The following is a 24,130-nucleotide window of genomic DNA, read 5'->3' on the forward strand; positions in this document are numbered from 1 at the left end:
TGAGTAGGCTTTTACAAGGATTCAATTTATCACTATAATTAATATTTTGAGATGTGGTGACACAAAAACTGCATATGATATATAAGGGAACATGGCCAGTTTTTTAACTTGAAATATTGAGTTGCAGTGACCTCTTCCAATTTTCTGGAGTCTTCAGGAAAACTACAATATTTACATGTTAGGTGAAATTCATTTGCTGCTTTCCAGATAGATTACATTTTCTTTCAATCAAATTACTGACTACATTCAGTCAAATTAGAGCTAGAATTATATGTGAGGGTCTAACTAGGCATGTACATTTTTAATAGACCTAAATCTAGAAATAATCTTCATTTGTTTTCTTGAAATCAAATAGCATCTTTTTAATAGAAGTATACTAGAGTTTATTGTTTAATTTCCAATATAATTTTCCTCTTTTGAGGTTGTCTTACAGTTTGTATTTCTTTACAGAGTTGCTGCCACAAAAAGTCCGATAATTTTCATTGGTACTGGCGAGCATATAGATGACTTTGAACCTTTTAAAACACAACCTTTCATCAGCAAACTTCTTGGTATGGTCAGTGGTGGGGGAAAACAGAATGGAAACAGCACAGAACTTGGAGTCAAGAGACCTGGGTTCTATTGTCAACTTTGCTATTAAAATAGATATGTGATCTCAAGCAGGTTTTTTTTTTTTGAGGGGAAAGATTTTGCTGTTAATTGATGAATAATTGTAGCCACTTGAGTTACTAACTTGAGAATTTCATATACATACATATATACAGACAAATATATACATATGTATATATATGCACACACACATATACATATGTATATAAAATAAGCTGTGAAGTGAAAGCACTTCGAAAGTTCTAGTTTTGTTTATAAAAGAATGTTTTCTGTGCTCTGAAAAATAAATAAGCCTGGTGTTTTTTCCCTAGGTATGGGTGATATTGAAGGACTAATAGATAAAGTAAATGAATTGAAGTTGGATGACAATGAAGCACTTATAGAAAAGTTGAAACATGGTAAGCCAGATTCAGAAATTAATTTGACATTTGCCTAGTGTATTGAATGTTTTTATGAGCCATAAACTGTTGTGAAAATTAATATTAAATAATATTTTTAAATCATGTGTATTCTTAAAATGGACAGTTTGAAATTTTCAATTGTTTTTATTCCTCCAACTAAAAAATTATTTGCAACTTATTTTCCTTATGATAGAAATATATTGTTCTTCTAACAATGAAGTATTTTTTTTAAGTTTTAGTGATGCCTTTTTTTTTGAATATGACAGCTAATGCCAATTATTCTATCCTTGTCCCCAATAAAGTGAAACCAATCGGCAATAAAATTGAGATTGGCAGTATGTTAAAAATTCCACACTCCTACTTTGCAAATTCTCCAATGAAAGTACAGTAGTGCTTTTGTTTCCTCATCTTTCTATCATTTGACTTCATTTTATCAGTTCTTTGCATACTGTACTCATTGCATACATTCTTTTTTGACCCTACTTACTTCATTTTATATCATACAAAATCTTTCCCTGTTTCTCTGATGAATTACTCATATATTTTGTTTCTTAAATGTAAATCAGAATAACCTGTTACAAGTCTGGCCATTCTGTGGGCACTTGGTTTGTTTCTAATTCCTATTTCCTATTGAACTTTTTGTGATATAATCCTAGCAGTAGGACTTTTAGATTACAGGATTTGAAAAATTAAGTCATTTTTTCTTACATAATTTCAAATTGTTTACAGGATGTTTGGACCATTTCATATCTCCATCAATAGTATATTATATTAGCATCTTTGTTTTTCCTCAGCATCTTTTGATATCTTTGAGGAGCATGTGATGTGACTTAGTAGTTGTAATCAAAATTTTTCTGATTAGTGATTTAGAACATTTTTTTATATGACTTATTGGTTGCAGTTCTTCTTTTGAGAACATTTCCCATCTTTTGGTTACTTATTTATTAGGAAATGACTCTTGGTATATATTTGTATCATTTTCCAATATAGCTTGTCTACCAGGCTTTTAGGAGATATTTGATATATATAGCTTTTTCTCCAGTTGGCAATTTCCCTTCTAATAAGATATTTTAATTTGTTTCTGCAAAAGCTTTTCTATTTCATCTAATCAAATTATCTAATACTTTTTATGATTACCTTTATCCCTTGATCAGTAAGTCCTAGTTGTTAAAAAGTATTACCACTTGTTTTTCTCTTATCTTTTTTTTTTTGGTTTCTTGCAAGGCAATGGGGTTAAATGACTTGCCCAAGGTCACACAGCTAGGTAATTATTAATTTTCTGTGGCTGGATTTGAACACAAGTGGTCCTGACTCCAGGGCTTTATCCATTTTGCCACTTTCCTCTTTTTTAACTATAAGACTATTTATTTTGTGTTACTTAATCCTTTTTGATCCTTATTGTGACATTTAATATAAGATATTATTTAAACCCTTCTTTCAAACTGCTTTGTACTTTTTCTAGTAGATCTTACTGAATAGGGGAATAGTTGATATTTTGAGGTTTTTATCTAACACTAGACTATTGCACTTGATTGTGTCTATTGAAAACAAAAACAAAAACAAAAAAACAAATCTGTTCTACTGATCAGCTTTTCTATTCTTTGACTAGTAGCAAAGAGTTTTGATGATGATTGTTTTATAACATAATTTGAATGATTATAGTGCTATTTCCTTTCATCTCTTCCCTTTTTCATAATTTCCCTTAAGATTCTAGACCAATTTGTTCTACTAAATGAAATGTTGTTATTTTGTCTATGATAAAATTAACCCTTGTACGCTTGATTGGTATATAAATTAATTTAGGCTGTATCATTTTTTTATATTACTTTGGCACAATCTTAAGCAATGAATGTTCTTCCAAGTATTTAAGTCTAACTATATTGTCTCATTTCTTTTTTGCTGATTGTTGGTTTACATGAAGCATCTGGGATATAAAGATAAAAAAGATCAGTCTATGAATCTCTAGCCTCTAGAAATTTATGATCTAGTAGATGAAATATGTAACATGTGCATATAAATATAGAACAAAATAATATAGGAGCAAAATACAATGATACAAGTTTTCTTTGAAAATTCCAGTAAGAATATAATCTTTCACTTATTAATGTTTGATAAGGCTATATGAAAGAGCATTGAACCTTGACTGAAGAATTTTCAACAGGTAGAGATGAGGAAGGAATGCATCCCAGGTTTAGATGTGGAAAATATGCTTTCCTAGGAGCTTAGTACTTTTATTATTAGTACATATTGTAGAAACATGAAGAAAGTAGTATAAATAAGACTGGATTGAGATATAAAGGTCCTTAAATAATCTTATCTGTTCCTCTTCACCTCACTTCGAATCTTTAGTCTCTGACTTAATTCTGACTTCCTTCTCTTCTGCATCTTGATGTGCACAAGTTTTTATTTGCCCCCCCCCCCAATTTGGATGAGGGAGTCATGAAGAATCTTCACTTGATCATGAAGTCCTGACTCTAAGGTACTGAAGTCTATACTAGTTGTTTCTATTTCTTCAACTGTTTAACACTCCCCAATTTAGCCTTAACCTCTGTCATTGATGAGCTTAAAAGTCTCCTAAAATCATCATTTGACTGCTCCAGTCTGATTCAATTTCATTTTTCAACTGCATTTTGACTTGTTTTTAAAAAAAATTTATTTAGTTAAGGCAATGGGGTTAAGTGACTTGCCCAAGGTCCTGTCAAATGCAGTGGCAGATAGGTGGCAAGGTAGATAGAACAATGGCCCTGGAGTCAGGAGAACTTGAGTTTAAATATGATCTCAGACAGTTAATAATTGCCTAGCTAGGCATTTGACTTTTTTTTATGCTGCAGAGATGGAAGATGTATCCCTCTTATTCAGATCATTTGTAAAAGGAAAGGTTAAGAAAGGATTATTGATAGACTTTATCCATATTTGGTGTAATACAAATGTCATGTTTAGAAAGAAGTCTTGTTTGGCTTTTTGATAGTGTGTAATGAGAAATATTCTTAAATAATAGACTGTGGAGTTCTTAAAATATTAGGTTAAGAAGTTTTCATGTTATCTATGAACCATTAGGAAGTTATAAAGGTTTTATCTCCCTCATAAGCATTCTTCAGAAATTTCATGTTTGTGTGTATGTGTGTGTATGAGAGAGAGCGAGAGAAAGCTATATTTTTATAATTCCAACTTCCCAGTGTATATCTTCACTTGAGTGACCCACTGTTATCCCATTGTAATATATTCTCAGACTGCACTCCTCCTTCCCTTTCTCAGAAAACCAGTTCTTCACTATTTTATTTCTATCATTTGTCTTTCTATTCTTCCACAAGCCTTGGCTTCTTTTGTGTCACTTAATTCTTTTTGGTTCTTATTGTGACATTTAATATAAGATATTGGTTTAAACCTTTTTAAACTATTTAAACTATTTCTCATCTACATTAGATACCAGGTACATTTCTATTTATTCAGTGACTTCAATAGTTCAGACTCATTCCTTTTTGGAACACTATTGCAGTAGCTTCCGTTCACCTCTATTCTTTTCTGTTTCCCTGTCAGATTAGTCATTCCAAAAGAAGGTGTCATATCTTTTTCTTTGCTTAGCAACTGCTAAGCACATACTTTGAGTGAACTACAAAAATAGTCTGACCCATACCTACTTTTCCAGCCTCGTTACCATTCTCTCCAATGTAAACATTTTCTCATTGGCCAAACTGGTTTAGATATTCCTTGACACTAAGCCTATAACTCATGCCTCTGCTTTTGTTCTTTCTCTTTTTTTCTGCCTAAAATGTAACTGTCCCAATAGTCATCTATCAAAAATCTACTTGTATACTTGGTACATCTCACTAATACCTAATTTTGCATCCTTTCTAGCCAGAAATTCTACTGTGCTATAACTCTGCCTGGCCATATTAGGATAAGAAGTAATTTTTTACATATCTTCTTTTTGTTTATGTTTAGGAAGTGATAAATTAAGTTAACTTATAAGCCCTTTTATATTTGTTTGTGGAAAGACTATATATCTCCTGTTACAAGTATTTCAAGGGGCAGCTAGGTGGCGCAATGGCTAGAGCACTGGCCCTGGAGTCAAGAGGACCTGAGTTCAAATGTGATCTCAGACACTTAATTACCTAGCTGTGTGACCTTCGGCAAGTCACTTAACCCCATTGCCTTTCAAAAACTAAAAAAAAGAATTTCAGGCTATAAAGGACAAGTGAAAGAGGATTTTTTTTTTTTATCAAGGGTTTGGGTAGAATAGCGCAGTAGGCAGTTGCTTTATTTTCATTATTATTATTTCAATTATTCTGTTTTTTGATGGTAAAAGTAGGGTTTATGGGTTTTTCCTTTTCCTCCTAGCTTCTCTTATGCTGAGGTGCCAAGGCCCATTCTTACTCTGCTTCTTTTTTTACTAATATCTCTGACTTTTCTCTTCCCTTGATGATCATGTTATCTTCTCCCATAGCGGATAGCAGGCTCATGACACAGAGTTTCATTGGGCATATAGCCCTGTACTTAATTCATCTCTTGTGAAATCATGTAATGTAGAGAACATTTTATCACTGATTATATATCTCCTGTGGCATCTGGCACAATACCTTGAACATAAGAAGTGCTTAATATTAATCAAATGGAGAAATATTTATATTTATGATTTTAATTTTTATCAAAAACCTGACCAGTTTTTATTTTATTTCAGGTCAGTTTACATTGAGAGATATGTATGAACAATTCCAAAACATCATGAAAATGGGCCCATTCAGTCAAATATTGGTTAGTTACCTTAAGATTCTTTATCTTTGTTTTATTTAAGATCCCCAGAAATGTTTTAAATATTATGCCTCCTTGCTGTTGTATGAGGATGTTAGAAATAAAAAAAAAGGTAATGTCCTAGGCTAGACAGATGTGATAATATTAAAATGCCATTTCATATATACATACACACACATATTTAAGTGTACTCTGCTTTATGTCACATGAGATTAAGTAATTATCATTTTAAATTTAGGGTATGATCCCTGGTTTTGGAACAGATTTTATGAGCAAAGGCAATGAACAAGAGTCAATGGCAAGACTAAAAAAACTAATGACTATAATGGACAGTATGAACGATCAAGGTAAGATAGTAAATTACAGGCAATGCATATTTTTACTTTGAAAAAGTTTAGGTCTGACCATGTCACTCTTTTTATTCAGTAGACTATAGTTGTTATCTCCCAGATCTGTATAAAGTGTTCTAATTGGCATTTAAAGCTCTTCACAGCTTGTCCCCTTCCTATCTTGCAGTCTATTTCCATATCGTCTGTGATTCAGTCATACTGGCCTACTTGCTATCCCATCTATACCATATTCCATCTCCTTCAGACCTAGAATGATCTCCATCCTCAACTGTACCTCTTAGAATTCTAGACTTCCTTCAAAATTCAACTTAAAATGCCACCTTCTGCCAGATTCCTAACTCGTTCTCAAATACTAGAACCTTCTTCCCCTTTAACATTTCCTTCCATCTCCTTGTTATGTATATACACATATGTGTGTGTATATATGTGTATCTTGTAGGTATCTATTTATTTACATTGTAGCTTCCCCTATTAGAAGAAAAGTCTTTGAATCCTTTGTGTCCCTGGTGCTTGGTAAACAATCCCTTTTGTGTAGTATAGACTTAATAAATTCCTTGTTGATTGAATGACTGAAAAAAAAGATATGACTTACATTTTCTTGAGTTCAATTTTAAAAATTACATGTTTATGAAAACAAAATTGGGGGTGGTTCTGATTTTCTTAGCATGACATGTACTTAACATCATGATAAATGCATAGGGGAAAGAACAATTTAATAGTATTAACTTAATTAGAGGCATTCTAGTTTTATATATATATATATATATATACACATATATATATATGAACTTCCTCTGTATTTTGGCTATATAGACAAAATAATTAAGAATAACTCATGGGGTAGAGCAAGTAGTGCCATCTAAAAAATAATTTTAACACTTTAAGAAATAAATTCTGTGAAGTAATTTATTCCTTTCTGGATGTCATGTTTATTATGGATTATGTGAAAAGATTAGAATTATATGACTCTTTTCTGCAGAACTTGACAGTACAGATGGTGCAAAGGTTTTCAGTAAGCAACCAGGAAGAATCCAAAGAGTAGCAAGAGGATCAGGTGTCTCAACAAGAGATGTTCAAGAGCTTTTAACACAATATACTAAGTTTGCCCAAATGGTGAAAAAGATGGGTGGTATCAAAGGACTTTTCAAAGGTAGGAAAAATTAAATAATTATTGGATTTTTAATCCTCAGTTTTAAGGAGGATATTTGGAAGAGAAAAAAGTATATTAAAAGTTAAAATTCAGGAGAGAATGAGCCTTTAGCATGGGAAAAAATTATATCCATTAGAAACCTAAGCTTACATGTTGTGATTTTTGAGGCCAATCTGATTTCCAGTTCATGTTAGTGAGAAGCAGTTATGAAATTAATTTTTATTAAAAATAATCACTGGGGCAGCTAGGTGGCCCAGTGGGTAGAGCACCGGCCCTGGAGTCAGTAGTACCTGAGTTCAAATCCTGCCTCAGACACTTAATAATTACCTAGCTGTGTGGCCTTGGGCAAGCCACTTAACCCCATTTGCCTTGCAAAAACCTAAAAAAAAAATGATAATCACAATCAGAAGAGTAATTTTATTTATGAAAACAAATTTTTTTTCTTTTTTTATATATACTTTTATCTGAAATTTAAGTTTTCACATACCTATGTACAAAGGTTTTTTTTTCATGAATATATTACTTACTTTATCCTCTTACCCTAAACTTTGTTTTTCTTTCTTTCTTTCTATGTTTCCTTTCTCCTAATTTTTTGTAAAGTGATTCTTGACTACCTGCCATTTCTTGCTCTTAAGTTGATATTGGTTTTATCAGAATGAGACTGATTCATTTTACAGGAGTGCCACCATTATGGATCTTTATTTTTCTCCAAGAAGGACAGAATTAAGGTTAATAACTTAAAAAAAGCAATTATAAAGTTTTTAGGAGTTATATAGAACTATAATATAGATGAATCTTAAATGTATCTAACCTGAAAAGAAATATAAATATACTCAGAGACACTTAATATTTGTGCTTTTTTAAGGAGGTGACATGTCAAAGAATGTAAGCCAATCTCAGATGGCAAAACTGAACCAACAAATGGCCAAAATGATGGATCCAAGAGTTCTTCATCACATGGGTAATTTTTAATTTTGTTTCCAGTTACTTATGTGAATTTAATAGTGTTGACATTGAAAACACATTTTGACTTTACATTGTTAAACTAATAGAACATCACCAATTAGAACAGCTTCTGTTATAGAGATAGCATGGAAAAAGGAAAGATTACTAATGCAATTAGGAGATTTCATTTCCTGCTAAGCTTCTGCTACTACCCAATTCTAAATTGATGAACCTCTTATGACTAAATCTTCCTAATCTGAAAAATTGGGAGGTGACCAAAATACAGTAATTCAACTTAATACATATCAGTTACCCACTGTATGCAAAGTACTATGTAATAGAGATTAAAAAGTCAAAAATTAAAACAATTTCTGTCTTTAAACTTTTTTAGTAGGAAGGAATACAACATGAATACAAGTTAATAAAAACAGTATATACAGAATAATACTAAGTTATTTCAAGAGAAAGAGTACTAATAATTAAGCATTAAGTATTCATAAAGGCATTGTGTATGAAGTTGTATCTGTGCTTTGAAGGAAGCTAGGATTCTTGTAGAGATGAGTAGTTCATTCTAGGCAAGGAGAAACATGGAGGTGGGAGATGGAATGATGAATTTGTGACATAGCTAATAGTCTGTTTTAACTAAAGGAAGAATGCAGTAAAGGATAGTAATACAAAGTAATTATTGAAATGTATGTGAAGGGCAGCTAGGATAGAGCACCAGCCCTGGAGTCAGGAGGACCAGAGTTCAAATGTGACCTCAAACACTTATAAGTTACCTAGCTGTGTGACTTTGGGCAAGTCACTTAACCCCACTGCCTCACAAAAACAAACAAAAAAAAAATGTACATGAGATTAATGTATTGTTGCTAGAACTATTAGTTGTAGCCATTCTGGAAAACAAATTAGAATTGTATGGAAAAAAAATTATGACAAATCTGACCTAGCAATTCTTGGAAAAGTCACAAACTAAAGTAAATCCCATATATTCCAAAATATTCATAACAGCAAGCATTCTCTGTAGCAACAAAGTTCTGAAATCAAGTCGATGTGCTTTGATTGAGAATGACTGACTAAATTATGGTATGTAAATATAATGGAGTAATGCACTCTGAGGAATGTTGAATATAAGGTAGTCAGAGAAATAGAGATTGGCATAAATTGATATAGAGGAAAAAAGTAGACCCAACAGAATAGTGTACACAGTGGATATGATATTGTACTTGAAAACAAGACTAATAGACAGTTGAACTTATACAGTGACCACTATTGGTTCCAGAAGACAAATAATGAAATAACTTTCCCTTCTCTCAGTAGTGAAGATTTATGTGTGATATATACTGCCACATTTAGTCACAACATCAGTTGGTTTTGCTTATTTTTTTGAAAGTAGATTTGTTGGGGTGGCTAGGTGCCACAGTGGATAGAGCACCGTCCCTGGAGTTAGGAGTACCTGAGTTCAAATCTGGCCTCAGACACTTAATAATTACCTGTGTGTCCTTGGGCAAGCCACTTAACCCCATTGCCTTGCAAAAAAAAAAAAAGAAAGAAAGAAAGAAAGTAGATTTGTGAGTGTTAGGGGTATCTATGATAGAAAAATCAAAAGAGAGAAATAAACCTTTAAGGAAAAACATAGGTAGATTCAGACTTGTATATGAATTTCAATGCAAACTGAAGGGTTTTGGATCTTATCCTTGAGATTTTTTAACAAAGTTGCATAGTCTAACATGTGTCTTAAAAAGATTATTTTGCCAGTTGTATGGAGGAGGGCTTGGAATGGGGAGAGACTAGAAGCAGAGCAATCTTATCACTATTTTAGGGGAGAAGTAATAAGGTCTAAACTAAGTTAATGACTGTGCAAGAGAGATTAGAATTCAGTGAGAGGACTGGGAATAGAGGCAGTGTAGGTAGAAGACTTTTTTGAGACGTTTAGCTATGATAGAAAAGAGAAAATGATAGATAACAGGGATGGTAGAATCAAATTAATCTTAAGGTTGGAGGTGATATATTCATTGTAGTTAGCAAAGATGGATCCAACAAATTTACTGGTGAAGATGGGATAGAATGGGATTAGGGATTCACAGAGAGGTTTGCTTTAGGGTATAAGTTACCTCACTGCTTTAGGTGCTACAGAATTGGGAAAAAAACTTTTAGAAAATTGGCTGGTTTTTTTCAGTAAAGTATGAGATAAGGTCTTCAGTTGAGGGGGTGCCATAGGAGACTTGAGGAACGACAAAAAGGATTTTTGAATAATTACTGTGGTCACTGGAAAAGCAAATTTATAGTGAATAATTTCCTCAATAAAAAAAAGGATAGTTTGAGGTGGCATAGATTTTAGTGGGGGAGTTCTTTTTTGCATGTGTTGTCTTTGAGACCCCTGTGGGAACATAAAAGTATGGGTGGACAAGTTTTGTGATTACCTCCAGTTCTGTTCCAGTAGCACATGAATAAGAATTAAGGCAGTGGATGATGGGAATAATTTAAGATTGGCTTTTGGCAAGGCACAATCAGCAGTAGAATAAGGGGACAAGGGATTTAAATGTAGAGGACAGTATTGATTTTAAATTTCAAATAATTTGATAGGAAGGTAAGATATAGAAGAGAGCAAAGTATACCCAAATTTGAATTTATGACCTATGAAAAACTGGCAAGTGAGGGAATTAGAGGTCATGGTGAGGATGAAGAATAGGCTTAGGTGTGGTAAGTCAGAGGGAAAATTATCAAAAGATTATGTTCATATAAATGAATTTGAGTTTGTGAGCAGTTCTTTTAGTTCTTTGAGAAGAGAGATTGTTTTTGATATTTCTTTGTATTCCCAGCTCTTAGCTCAATCCCTGGCACATAGTGGGCGTTTATTAAGGCTTGCTTTCCTCCCTGCTTACTCGTTATTAATAGCTTGGAGATTTTGAACATCTTTTTGTTATTGACCTTCAAACTAGCGCAAGCTAATTTTCAACAAAGTCTCAATTTGTTAACTGTAGGATCAAGGAAATATATTTTGTCTAATTCATCTATGTAGTATCACTAAAGATTCTTTCAAAAGTTAGTCTATCCTATACTGGTGGACAAGAAATTAAGGATAAAATATTAGAGAAGCAACCAGAATAAAATTGATAGAATAGAATCAGCAAATGGAATTAACGTTATGAGAATAAAAATTTAAATGAGATGAGACAGAGGGAGAGCTTTTAAATTCAAGTTTTTAAATACAAGCCTGTTTGCTCTTAGGGTCCTTCTTGTTCTAAGAGTCTCTTAGTATTTAAGAAGTAACTAATGAATGAATTTCCTAGCAGAGACAAGTGAATATTTTTGTATACAAAGACAAGTTTTACATGTTATGTTTTTAGTGTTACTATCTGCCCAAGTCTTTGAACAAGCATTCTAATACATGTGTCCTATTTTTCACAATACCTATATATAGTTGCAAGTATAATTTTCTTTTATTAAAAATGTGAATTTATGAAATATTGGGATTTCTCCTCATGTCTCTTTTCCTTTATTTTTAGGAGGTATGGCAGGACTGCAGTCAATGATGAGGCAGTTTCAACAAGGAGCTGCTGGAAATATGAAAGGCATGATGGGATTCAATAATATGTAAACAAGATTCCTTAATATAAACTGACTCAGTTGGTGATCCTCTTTGCTGAGATTTCAGATTTTTTTCCCCTCCCCTTTTTGTAAGGCAAAAGAGGTGTATTTTCCCTTCCCTTTTCTTTCCCTCACTTTTTTTTGAGGGGGGTTGAAGAATATTTGGGAGTTTGATCACTTCAGACTTCTTTTCTGGCTTCTGAGTTTCTAGGGTTTTCTGGGAAATCACATATTTTTGCTTAAGAGAACAGCTCTCATTAATTTCTGTCTCAAAATTTCACTTATTAAGTGAAATAAATCATGATGTAAAATTTAGTACTTAGTTTTTAATTATTTGTCTCAAAAGGATACCAGTATATTTGTAAACAAGGAAAGTTACTTGTTATATGATATCCCAAGAAAAATCCTGTAAATAAACTTAAAAGCAGTTGTAATCAAAGGGGTTTGTAAACTTTCTTTGTAGTTTGAAATCTTAATTTAAAAATGGCATACTGAAAGGCAAAATGTAGAGTTAATACCATGCCAGTAAATTGCTTCACAACATTAATGTGAAGTGTTGGTTGATATAAATCTTTAAAGTCACATACATAAGTGTTAGCAGCTGTTAAATTTTTAAGGACAGTTCTGATGTGGAAGTAGTTTAAAAAAAAAAGACGAGGTGACTATTATCCAGTTAGATAGAAAATATCCCCAATAAACCACTAAGATTTCTTCCAATTTTTAAAGCCTTAACCATAGTTTCTTTTTAAAATTACAGTTACTGCCTAAAGAAAAGGTATTGATGATAAAACAGCTACACACATGCTATATAGTGTGAAAATGTTTATAAAATATTAAGTTGAAATTAATACATACGTACTCAAAATATTGATCAGAACTCAATATAGTTAGCTAGTTCTTTGGTCACCACAGGGGAATTGCTGCCTGGTCAGGTGAGGTTCATTCAGTTGGGTAGACAAATAAGATTACCAGAAAAATTCTTCTTTGCCTCTTAATTATTTTTTTAAATTTTTATGAGCTTAATAAACATGAACATTTCCATTTACAAAGAACAAGAAAGAATATGAAACCATGAATTTCTTACATACAACTTAATTTTTTTGGTAGATATTTTAAAATGTCCCCAGAGTGCACTGCTTATGTCCTTTTCTAAACTGTTTTCCTGTTTTCTTCTGTATATTTTAAAAAGTAAATCATTCTTAAAATTGTTAATTTTTTTAAAAAAAAAATTTTGGTACCACTGTAACTAATCAATCCTCCCTCTTACTCATTATTGATAGCTTGGAGATCTCGGACATTTTTTTGTTAGTGAGTTACAAACTAGGGCAAGCTAATCTTCAACAAAGTCTCAATTTGTAGGATCAAGGAAATATATTTTGCCTAATTCATCTATGTAGTATCACTAAAGATTCTTTCAAAAGTTAGTCTATCCTATATAATGTATTTTTATGAGAAATAATATACTGAGTTTCAACAACAAATAAGAAAAAGAAACCAGTTCAAGAAAATATATTTAAGGTATATTGCACTTTCTTTGCATGCATTTTTGTGAAATTTTTTTGTCCTTAAAATATGTTTGTAATTGTCAAAGATTGACTAAGGAGAACTGCCCAATTTTTTTTCTCAATAGTAAGTTATAGGGGTGGCTAGGTGGCGCAGTGGATAGAGCACCGGCCTTGGAGTCAGGAGTATCTGGGTTCAAATCCGACCTCAAACACTTAATAATTACCTAGCTGTGTGGCCTTGGGCAAGCCACTTAACCCCATTGCCTTGAAAAATCTAAAAAAAAAAAATAGTAAGTTGTAGGTGTAAGAAAGATTTTTCCAATTATTAACCTTTATTTTTTTAATTCAAGGGGGGGGCAGAAGTGGATTTGCTTAGGAAAGAACAATAGTTGCAGTGAGATGAGGCAAAAATGTCCCCATGAATGAGATTTATCTTTAAATCCTCACCATGTCACTTATTCTGTGATCATGTACAAATCATTTCATTTAAGAGTCTTCTCTTCAGTTTTTTGAAAATGGTTTGAACTAGATTCAAGGGTTCGTAGCCTGAGTTACCCATATCACCATGGGGAATATGAAAATTATCAAGGTATAGGAAAGAGCTTAGATCTGTGATTTCTTAGGCAGAGGTAACTCCCAGTTAAGGAAACATTACATTGAACAAGGTAAATTGGTACCTTCTCTGCAAATTATAGTTGTAGAGAATTTATGTCATATGCCCATGTCCCATAAGAGTATGTATCAGAAATGACATTTAAACCCAGGTTTTGATAGCAGCTCCCTATGTTCTACTTCATATTGCTTCTCTAAATAACTATATTATCCTGTTGAAATATTCCAAATGTAGTATTATTCTTAGTGGAGAAAAATTTGTAGATTGGAGAAAGTACAGGAAAGAGGTGAGCTGGAAAAGGCAGCTTTTCAGTGTCTGTCAAAACTTCGAAAAAGACAATTGAATAAATGAATATAGTTCTTACGGACTTAAATTGTTGACTAAATGAATGAATTTTTGGATTTAAACCCCCTTTCCATATTGAGCTAGAAGTGAACAACAATAACCTAGTAAGACATGAATTGATCCTCAAAATAACTCGAGTTACCAAATTTCCATTTAATGAAATTGCAGTATTTTGGAAATATACATATCCCATTATAGTTAGAAGGCTTTAATTTCCATTAATAACTTAGCTCTGTGAAGCAAGATTCTCAGTCACAATAAGAATGTGATTTATCTGTATCTCCATAGAGAAAAAAATTTTGATAGAATGAAGCATCTCACTGATTAGATTGTTCTCAGAAACATTGACAACTTTGTGCTACTAAAATATCATGTATTCAATAAAATTTTCTTTATGAAAAATTATTCTCTTTATTTCTTAATATGCATATGTATCTTTTCATATTGAATAAAAGATCCTGAAAGTCAAAGGGTATGGAGACCAAAAAAAAGTATTTCAAAGTTTGGGAATTATTTCATAAAGTCTCGTTAAGCTATAATGGTCTTTTGAGAGGGTAGTTTGATTTGTTTATTTGGGGGGGGGTTGTTTTTGCAGTGGGGTTAAGTGACTTGCCTTAGGTCACACAGCTAGGTAATTATTAAGTGTCTGAGGCTGGATTTGAACTCCTCTATTGTTTTTTAACAGTTGTTAATCTGATAATTCTCTTCAAATGTCATTTGAAAGTAGAAAATACTATAAAACTTGGTAAATGTTTAGTAAATTTTCCTTTGATTATAATATCTGAAATATACTAGATTCCTTAACCTGTTTAATTCAGAAGTTTCTAGCTGTACCAAAAGTCAAGATTTAATACAATGCTGATATTCCTAATTGTAGACTTAATACTGAAAGAAAATTAATGGCTTAAATCTGATCCCAAACATATTTTATGACAGTAATATATTATCAGTAATAAAGTCTTATTACATGTGATGTGGCCTAATTGATACCATTCTTTGCTAAGGACATAGAACTTGTGCAAGAATCTTTTTTTATAGAGGAAATTGTTTAATCAGCAGTTTCCTAAACCTGTGCCACATATTGATTTTGAAAACTATAGAAAAAAAGATTAAAATTCAAAATAACAGGAGTATATTTGAGTTGAAAAAAATTGTTAGCCCAAGAAGATTAGGAAAAAGGAAAAAAAAATTTTGAGACTCCAAACATCACATTGTATGTAACCTGAAGACTTCTATAGTTATTAAATCTGTTTGAATGTCTTTTACAATTAATAAAATGCCACCATCTCTTTAAAAAAATCAATCATCCTAAGGCGGAAAGGGAAAGAAAAAGGGAAGAAGGGACTGATAAAAGGAAAGATGAAGGTATAAGGGAAAGTAAAGTGAAAATTAAAACTTTAAAGAAAAAGGGGAAAGGGAACAAAACATTGGTGAGGAGGAATAAAAGGAAAGGAAACATGAAGGGAAATAATTAGTAATCCTAACTGTAAATGGGAATGGAATGAACTCTCCCATAAAACAAAAGTATATATAGCAGAAAGGATTATTAACCATAATCCTAAACATTTGAAGCAGAGATACAGGGAAAAGGGAAAAGATTTTTGCTGGAGCAAAACATCCTTCAGTGGAAGTAAAAAAAATCAGGGGTAGCGATCCTAATTTCAGACAAAACAAAAGCATTAAAAGGGATAAGGAAGGAAACTTCTTAGAAGGCGCTATAGGCAATGAAGTTATATGCACCTAGTCACATAGCATCCTTACAAGGAGAGAAAGGCAAAACTATAAATAGTGGAGGATTTCAACCTGCCTCTCTCTGAACTAGATAAATCTAACTTCAAAACAAACAAGAAGGAAGTTAAAGAGGTGAATAAAATCTTAGAAAACTTAGATATGATAGCCCTTTGGAGAAAAGTGAATGGGGATAGAAAAGAACGCATTTTTCTCTGCAGTACATGGCACCCATACCAAAATTGACCATGAAATAGGGCATAAAAATTTTACAATCAAATACAGAAAGGCAGAAATAGTGCATGCAATTATGCAATAAAAATTGTGTGTGTGTGTGTGTGTGTGTGTGTGTGTGTGTGTGTGTGTAATAAAGGGCCATGGAAAGAAGAACTAAAAATTTAGAAACTAAACTTAAAGAAGGAGTGCATCAAACAAATCACAAAAATGATTTTTTCCATGAAAATAATGAGATATCCCAAAATTTATGGGATGCAGCCAAAGCAGTTTTTAGGGGAAATTTCACATCTTTTAATATGTGTGTGGATAAAAGAGAAAGAGGAGATTGAGGAACTGGATATGCAACATGTTCCAAAGTATTCATAGCACTTTTTTTTGTAGTGGAAAAGAAATGGAAATTGAGGAGGAATACCCATAAATTGGGGAATGACCATTTTCGGTATATGAATGTTATGGAGTATTATTGTTTTATAAGAAACCATGAATGGTTGAACTCTACATGAAACATGTAAAGAATTACAGGAACTGATGCTGAGCGAAGAGAGCAGAACTAAGAGAACACTGGACACATTAACAACATTGTGAGTTAATCAACTTTGATGGATATAACTGTTTTCAGCAGTTCAGAGAGCTAAGACAACTCTGGGAGACCTATCATGGACTATGCTATCCACATCAAGAAGTGGGAAAAACAAAATAAAAAACTAACTATAGAATTTGATGGAACACTATATTCACATTTTAAAATTCATGTTTTTCCTTCCTTCCCCCATGATTTTCTTTCTTTTTCCTTGGTCTTAATTCCTTATATAGAAAATGACTAATATGAAAACATGCTAAACACAAATGTACATATGGGAAAGTTTGGAAGGGAGGGTAGAAGAAAAATAATTTATATGCATGCAGATGAATGTTGAAAAACTTTCATAAAATATAACTGGAAAAATTCCAAAAATATATAGTGCTACCATCTTATCTAAATTGAAATACTTAATCTTTTAGCCTCTCACTTTATTGAAAATTGTAGCCAAATCATTGCTGTTGAATGATTTAAATAGTATGCCATGAAACTTGCTTGTTACATAGTTATAAATTTTCTAGACCTTTTTAAAATTCTGTTCAATTCCCTTTTTTTGGAAATCAGGACATTTTTGAAAACTGAGGGCCGAATGTTAGTAAGCTAACAGAGGGTTGACACTGGGGTCATGAAAAATGAGCTCTAGTCATACCTCTAAAACATACAACTTACATGAGCATTGGCTAATTTTCTGAATGCTAATACATTTCTCCCCTAAAAACACTTGTGGATGTTCAAAACTTTTAAAATGTAAGTGGTCAAAATGGTTTCTCTTGTGATCTTATTTAGTCACGAACTATTTCCCTATCTAAAGATCCAAAAAGTAACTCCTTCCTTGCTCCTCCAGTTTATGATGTTACCTTTTATATGTTTGGAACTTCACTTGTCATATGGTGTGAGATGTTGGTATGTATCAATTTCTTCTAGAATGCTTTCTATCCTTACTATTTTACTCCAGTAAAGGTCTTTTAAGTTTATCAGTCTAATTAGACAATTAGGTTTTTTTGCCCTTCAGTTCTATGTGTTCTGTACCTCCTTTTTTTCCACTGAGGGATCTTTCTCTTTTAACCTTTTCCAAATAATTTTGATGATTACCACTTTGTTTGAAATCTATTACTGTTAGTCTCCCTACTTATGAACAGGTAATATTTTTCTTTTCTTTTTAATTTTTTTTTCAAGGCAGTGGGGTTAAGTAGGTTGCCCAAGGCCACACAGATAGATAATTATTAAGTATCTGAGACCGGATTTTAACTCAGGTACTCCTGACTCCAGGGCTGGTGCTCTATCCACTGCACCACCTAGCCGCCCCCCCAGGTAATATTTTTCCAGTGGTATTTATGTGGTGGTGATACAATGTATAGAGTACAAGAACTGAGTTAAAAATAGGCCTCAGACATTTATTAGTTATATTGACCCTCAAAGTCTTCTTGCTTCAGTTTCCAAAACTATAAAATAGGATTATAACTGCAACTACCTATTAGGCTTATTGTCAGGATCAAATGAGGTAATGCTTGTGAAGACCTTAACCCATTGCCTGGCACCTAGTGGATACCAAAGAAATACTTATTCCCTTTTTACTTTTTTTAATTTCCTTTAATATTCTTGATCTTTTATTCCTCCAAATCAGGTAATCTTAACTTGGGATCTGTGAATTTAAAACATTTTTTTTGATAATTCAATATAACTGATTTCTGTGCATTTTATGCATTTAAAGACATTTTGAGAAATGTTTCATCAGACTGCTCAAGGAGTCCCTGACACAAAAAAGTTAAGAACTTCCTTTTTTGGTACTTTGACACTGAATATGACATTGACTAAATAAATTTGGTTTAGGTAATATTGCAATTTTAATTTTATTAGTATAGTCCACTCATGAAGAGCCTCTTTCTGTACAGGAAGCTTTCTGTAGGTCTCTTTCTGTACAGGAAGCTTTGTTGTATTTTTATAGCATACGTCATGCCATATTTTATTTAGTCTATTTTGAATCGTGTTTCTCCCTTTTCTTTTTGGGATTGTTGATGAAACACAAAAATGCTAATAATTTATGTCTTGCTTAAGTTTTAATTTTTTTTGTTGATTCTTGAAATTTTTATATTTCTTGCCTACAAAAAAGTTTTACTTTGTCTCTTTTTTTTTCCTGTTTTTCTTATGTCTAGTACTATATTGAATAGTAATGGTAATAATATCACTAATCCAATTAGAAAGGAAATTGACTTTTTTTTATTGTGTATAATGTTAAATTTTTATTGTAGAAAATTATTATTTGCCACTTAAAGTAAAGCCCATTTATTCCAGTATTACTTAGTGTTATAATAGTGAGTGTTGAATTTTGTACAAAGTTTTTTCAACACCTATTGCCTTGAGGTTTTTATTATCTTTGTTAATGGTCTATCTTGTTTATAATTTTTCTTCATGTTAAAGAAATTTATATTCATAATATCAACCTGGCTATATATTTTTATATTTTGTTGCCTCTATGCTGATGTTTTACAAATATCTGCTTTAATACTGATACTTTTCTTTCTCTGCTTTATCTCTCCTTTAAATTTGCTGTTTAGATATATCTATTTTTCAACTATTTTCATGTAACTTCTCTTATAGTTTTTAAAAATTAATCATTCTGTTGCTTTGGAAGTGCTAGACAGAAAGTAATAGTTAAATTCTGTTCCTTTCTATAGTAGATTACATCATGAACTATGCTGACCTTGTGCAAAGTAGATTATAGAAAAGGGATATTAACCCCATGGGAAAAGTTTGCTACTGGTTCTGAGAAAGTCTTGCTTATATAAGACCTTGAATTGATAATAGTTATCTGGGTACCAAATAGATAGGTACCCACAGGGACAGCGAAACAGAGGCAACTTTTTGTTTTCCTAAATGAACTGTTATCCTGAATACTCTGACATAATTCTTCGCATAATGACCATCTCCTGAACCCCTGCTAGGGGCTCTATTGGCCTCATGCAATAATCTTGCACCTGCGAAATAAAATGTCAGTCTTCTTTGTGTGATTCGTAAACTATTGGATTGCTAACTCATAATCGAAACCCCAAACTGCTTCAATTGAACGTTCATAAACACATTATATATGAAAGCAAGACTCCAAAGAAATTTAAGCAGAAAGTAAAGAGAAGCTACATTACAGAAAAGGAACTGTTGGGGGTTCTTAATTGAATCATTCCTATGTGAATTGTTAAATTGGGGAACTAATTGCAAATACTTGCCTGATTTAAAAAAAAATTTCAAGTAAAAATGTCATGTAGTTAAATAAAACTTGGTTTTCCCCATAAGAAAAAAAACCCACAGAGGTTAATTATCTTTTTTGCCCCATCAAACAGACTCGAAACTTTTGGGTATAATGTCGATATCGTTGATATTAGAAATATAAACTAGGGCACTTTGTAAGGTACGAGGAAATGTAACAGGGTTGCAAGAAGAGAGGCAGGACATCCTACCTCGTACCCCGGAAGAGGAAGGACTTCAAGGGAAGTCTCGGCGGCTGCGGAGGGCGGGGAGGGTAGCCTCGGAGTTCACGTGTACGCGCGTGCGCACGCCACGCCCTCGGCCTCCGGGCCCTCGGCCTCTGGGACCTCCGCAGGCTGCAGTTGCGGCTACGTGCCGTGGAGTCTCAGCACCGGCGCCCCCAGGCGGCGCAGGATGGAGGTGGACTTACCTGCCCTCTCCCTCTACTCCAGCGCCAGGAGTTCCGCCGCCACCGCCCCGACTTGCGCCATGAACCCGGATCCCTCCTCGGGAGAAGCTTCCGTGGGAGCTGCGTCCGCCGTGGCTCGACTCGGGGAGCCGGCGGGACAGGTAGGTAGGCGGGCCAGGTCGGCGCATCCCGGCCGCTCCTCCGGAAGGGAGGCCCCCGCCGGCTCACCTGAGATCGGGGCTCTCTGGGGCCTCCCAGGCTTAGTGGGCTTGCACTGTGGGAGAGTTGGTTTCCGAGCCTGGGAGGCCTTTCACACCCCACCCCCCCCATAATTTCACGGGAAAATTATGTTAAGAGCAATAGGTTTTGAGAATTGAACTGGGATTACGTCAGATTGCGGCTGCTTCTCCTCCCCTCTCTGTTAAGAAATCTTGGATTCATTTTCCGTGAGAATTATTCGCATTCATTTCATGAAAACCAGATGAAAGATGGCCTCAGATCCTTGGAGCCCGGGTTTACTTGATTTTTGTTTTTGTTTTTTGTTTTAACAAAACTACAAATTCCTTGTAAATTGTTGTTAATTATGAGACACGGCCAGAATCATCACTGACCGCAGTAACTGCTGGTCGTTGTGGTTAGAACCCCTGGTTGGAAATCTGGTGCACCCCAATTCCTATGAGCTCCGGGTTTTGATGGCTGTCAGGAATTTCTCCCCCTCAAGTCTCTGTTGGTTGCGTGAGTACCCACATTTATAGTTCTGTTTCTGTAGAGGATTTTGAGTTTTTTCCCTTGGGAATAGACTGGGAATTGGACTAAATGATTTTGTAGGGTCCTTTGACTACTAGCACCCTGAGAAAGGATTAAAGGCTTATCACTAACTTTCAGGAGGCCACTTCTTTCTCAAGTGCGTCTTGAGCAGATATTTTTTGAAGTATATTTAAAACACATCTGTGCCCATTTTTTTTTATAAAGATAAGAATCGTTTTTGAAATAGGAATTATTGAATTGAACCTGATCATTTTCTCCTTTTGGCCCTGGGAGTACACCTCTGCATTGGTTTTATCACCATAGTAAACTGAATATATTTGCATTACATTTGGGTTTTTTTTAATTGTTTATTGGCAAGGCAATGGGGTTAAGGGACTTTCCCAAAGTCATACAACTAGGTCATTACTAAGTGTCTGAGGCTGGATTTGAACTAAGGTCCTCCTGACTCCATGGTCAGTGTTTTATCCACTGTGCCACCTAGCTACTTCCATTTCAATTTCTAAATGAATTTGTTCTCTTCTTTCTCTGATTTGTCTCTCCTAATTCATTTTCAGTTTGCTACTTGAATGCATAGTTTTTTCCAGTAATTGATTCTAATATTCTTTTATAGCTAAAAAAAGGCATTTGTCATTCATAGACATGTGGTCTTTATGTGAAAGTATGACTCCTAGAAATATAATTAGGCTGAGAATGAAATAGCAACCTACTGTTTTTTGCATGACAGAGATTCAGAAGTTGCTTTTTATTTTTTAGTGATTGATTTTGTAAATTAATTCTATTACCAAAAAACATTAAATTTTTGCCTTATTTTCTCTATGATGTAAACGTAATAACTGTTCTCCAGAATCATGGAATTTTAAATAGATGAGATCTGAATAATCTGATACTAATTTAAGAAAATATCCATTGAAACATACTCTAGAAGTGACCATTCAGAGTTGGCTTGAAGGCCTGTTAATCAACCAGTTCTTATTTTGGATACTACTCATTCTTGAATGACAATTTGGTTTTATTTTATATTAATACAGTATTCTTGTTGTGAGAGTAAGCAATATCCCCTCCCCACAAAAAAGACAGCGAAAACTCAAGAATAGTGAGAGAGGACAAAAGTATACTCCAATCAGTTCAGATTCCAATGGCTCTGTCCCTGGGATGAGGTGCCTTCTTTATCATAAGTCCACCAGAGAAGTTGCTTCAATATCTTTTCCCACGTTGCTATCACTGGCTGTATTTCCTTCCACTCTCATCTATTCTACTCTCTCTCTCTCTCTCTCTCTCTCTCTCTCTCTCTCTCTCTCTCTTTTCACCCTGCCCCTGCTCAGAAGTGTGTTGTATCTGAGTACACTCTCTTCTGAGTACCCAATTTTCCCTTTCTTCTATCACCTACTCCCCCAATTCCTGTTATCCCATCCCTTTCCTCTCATTTTTCTCCAGGGTAAGATAGGATTCTATACCCTATTAAGTGAGCCATTTCTTTCTTTCTTTTCTTTCTTTCTTTCTTTCTTTCTTCCTTCCTTCCTTCCTTCCTTCCTTCCTTCCTTCCTTCCTTTCTGGTTTTTACAAGGCAAACGGGGTTAAGTGGCTTGCCCAAGGCCACAAGCTAGGTCATTATTAAGTGTGCCTGATTTGACCCCAGGTACTCCTGACTCCAGGGCTGGTGCTTTATCCACTATGCCACCTAGCTGCCCCTAAGTGAGCCATTTCTGATGAGAATGGAGGCTCACTCATTCCTCCTCACCTTCCCTCATTCCACTCCATAGCAAAAGTTTTTTCTTGACTCTTTTATGTGAAATATCTTAGCCCCTTCTTCTTCTCTGTTCCCTTCCTCCCAGTTCTTTCCTTTATCACCCATTATATTCATATATATAACATTATATTCAACACCCTCCCTCCTTTGCCTTATCCATATATCCTTTTCTAACTGCTCTTATGAGAAAGTTCAAATGAGGTATAAGTGTCTTCTTCCCATGCAGTTCAATGTCATTAAGTTCCTCATAATTTATCCTTCTCTTACACCCTCTCTATGCTTCACCTGAGTCTTGTACTTGGAGATCAACTTTTCTGTTCACCTCTGGTCATGTCAACAGGAATGTTTGAAAGTCCCCTGTTTCATTGGAAGTCCATCTTTTCCTGTAAAAGAGGATGTTCAATTTTGCTGGGTAGTTGATTCTCAGTTATAATCAAGTCCTCTTGCCTTCCTCAATATCATATTCCAAGCCTGACTAGCCCTTGATGTAGATGCTGCCAAATGCTGTGTTAGCCTGACTAGTGCATGGTAGTGCAATTTTTTTAGATTCTGGCAGCTTGTAGTATTAATACTCTTTGTCTTGGGGAATTTTGGAATTTGGCCATACTCCTGGGAGTTTTTCTTTTGGAATCTCTTTCAAGAGGTGATTGATGAATTCCCTTAATTTCTGTTTTACCCTCTGCTTCTAGGATCTCAAGGCAATTTTGCTGCATTATTTCTTGAAAAATGAAGTCTAGGCTCTTTTCCTGGTCATGACTTTCAGGTAGTCCAATAATTTTTAAATTATCTCTCTTGGATCTGTTTTCTAGATTAGTTGTTTTTCCAATGGGATATTTCACATTTTTGGTTCTGTTGGTTTTGTTTTATTATTTCTTGCTTTCTTGCAAAGTCATCAGGTTCCCTGAGCTCCATTCTCCATTTGAAAGTGTTATATTCCTCAGAGAGCTTTCTTATTTCCTTCTTCAAATGGCTAATTCTGCTTTTTTAAGGCATTCTCCTCATTTGCCTTTTGGGGATGCTTTTTCCATTTGGCTTAAATTGATTTTTAACATGTTATTTTCTTCAGTATTTTTTTTATTTCTTTCACCAAACTGCTGAGTTGGTTCTCATGATTTATCTGCATTGCTGTCATTTCTCCTCCCAATTTTCCCTCTACCTCCCTTAAT

General features: G+C 33.9%; 2 protein-coding genes across 6 annotated transcripts in view; both read left to right on the forward strand.

Annotated features, from left to right (window-relative positions):
* Nucleotides 1-12,231, forward strand: part of SRP54 (signal recognition particle 54) — a 65,009-nt gene extending 52,778 nt beyond the window's left edge. For 4 of the 5 annotated variants that reach the window (XM_074213366.1, XM_074213368.1, XM_074213365.1 and 1 more), the window contains exons 10-16: nucleotides 451-551; nucleotides 921-1,007; nucleotides 5,689-5,762; nucleotides 5,998-6,106; nucleotides 7,089-7,259; nucleotides 8,125-8,220; nucleotides 11,711-12,231. In XM_074213366.1, the coding sequence (XP_074069467.1) occupies nucleotides 451-551; nucleotides 921-1,007; nucleotides 5,689-5,762; nucleotides 5,998-6,106; nucleotides 7,089-7,259; nucleotides 8,125-8,220; nucleotides 11,711-11,802 (730 nt within the window). In that variant the 3' untranslated portion in view covers nucleotides 11,803-12,231. The remainder of the gene's footprint in view (nucleotides 1-450; nucleotides 552-920; nucleotides 1,008-5,688; nucleotides 5,763-5,997; nucleotides 6,107-7,088; nucleotides 7,260-8,124; nucleotides 8,221-11,710) is intronic. The other variant, XM_074213369.1, reaches the window with a different exon arrangement.
* Nucleotides 12,232-16,876: 4,645 nt separating this feature from the next.
* FAM177A1 (family with sequence similarity 177 member A1) overlaps nucleotides 16,877-24,130 on the forward strand; it is a 58,425-nt gene continuing 51,171 nt past the window's right edge. The window contains exons 1-2 of the mRNA XM_074209512.1: nucleotides 16,877-16,902; nucleotides 20,223-20,610. Of these exons, the coding sequence (XP_074065613.1) occupies nucleotides 16,877-16,902; nucleotides 20,223-20,610 (414 nt within the window). The remainder of the gene's footprint in view (nucleotides 16,903-20,222; nucleotides 20,611-24,130) is intronic.

Source organism: Macrotis lagotis, chromosome 1 (genome assembly GCF_037893015.1).
Source record: "Macrotis lagotis isolate mMagLag1 chromosome 1, bilby.v1.9.chrom.fasta, whole genome shotgun sequence".
Lineage (NCBI taxonomy): Eukaryota > Metazoa > Chordata > Mammalia > Peramelemorphia > Peramelidae > Macrotis > Macrotis lagotis.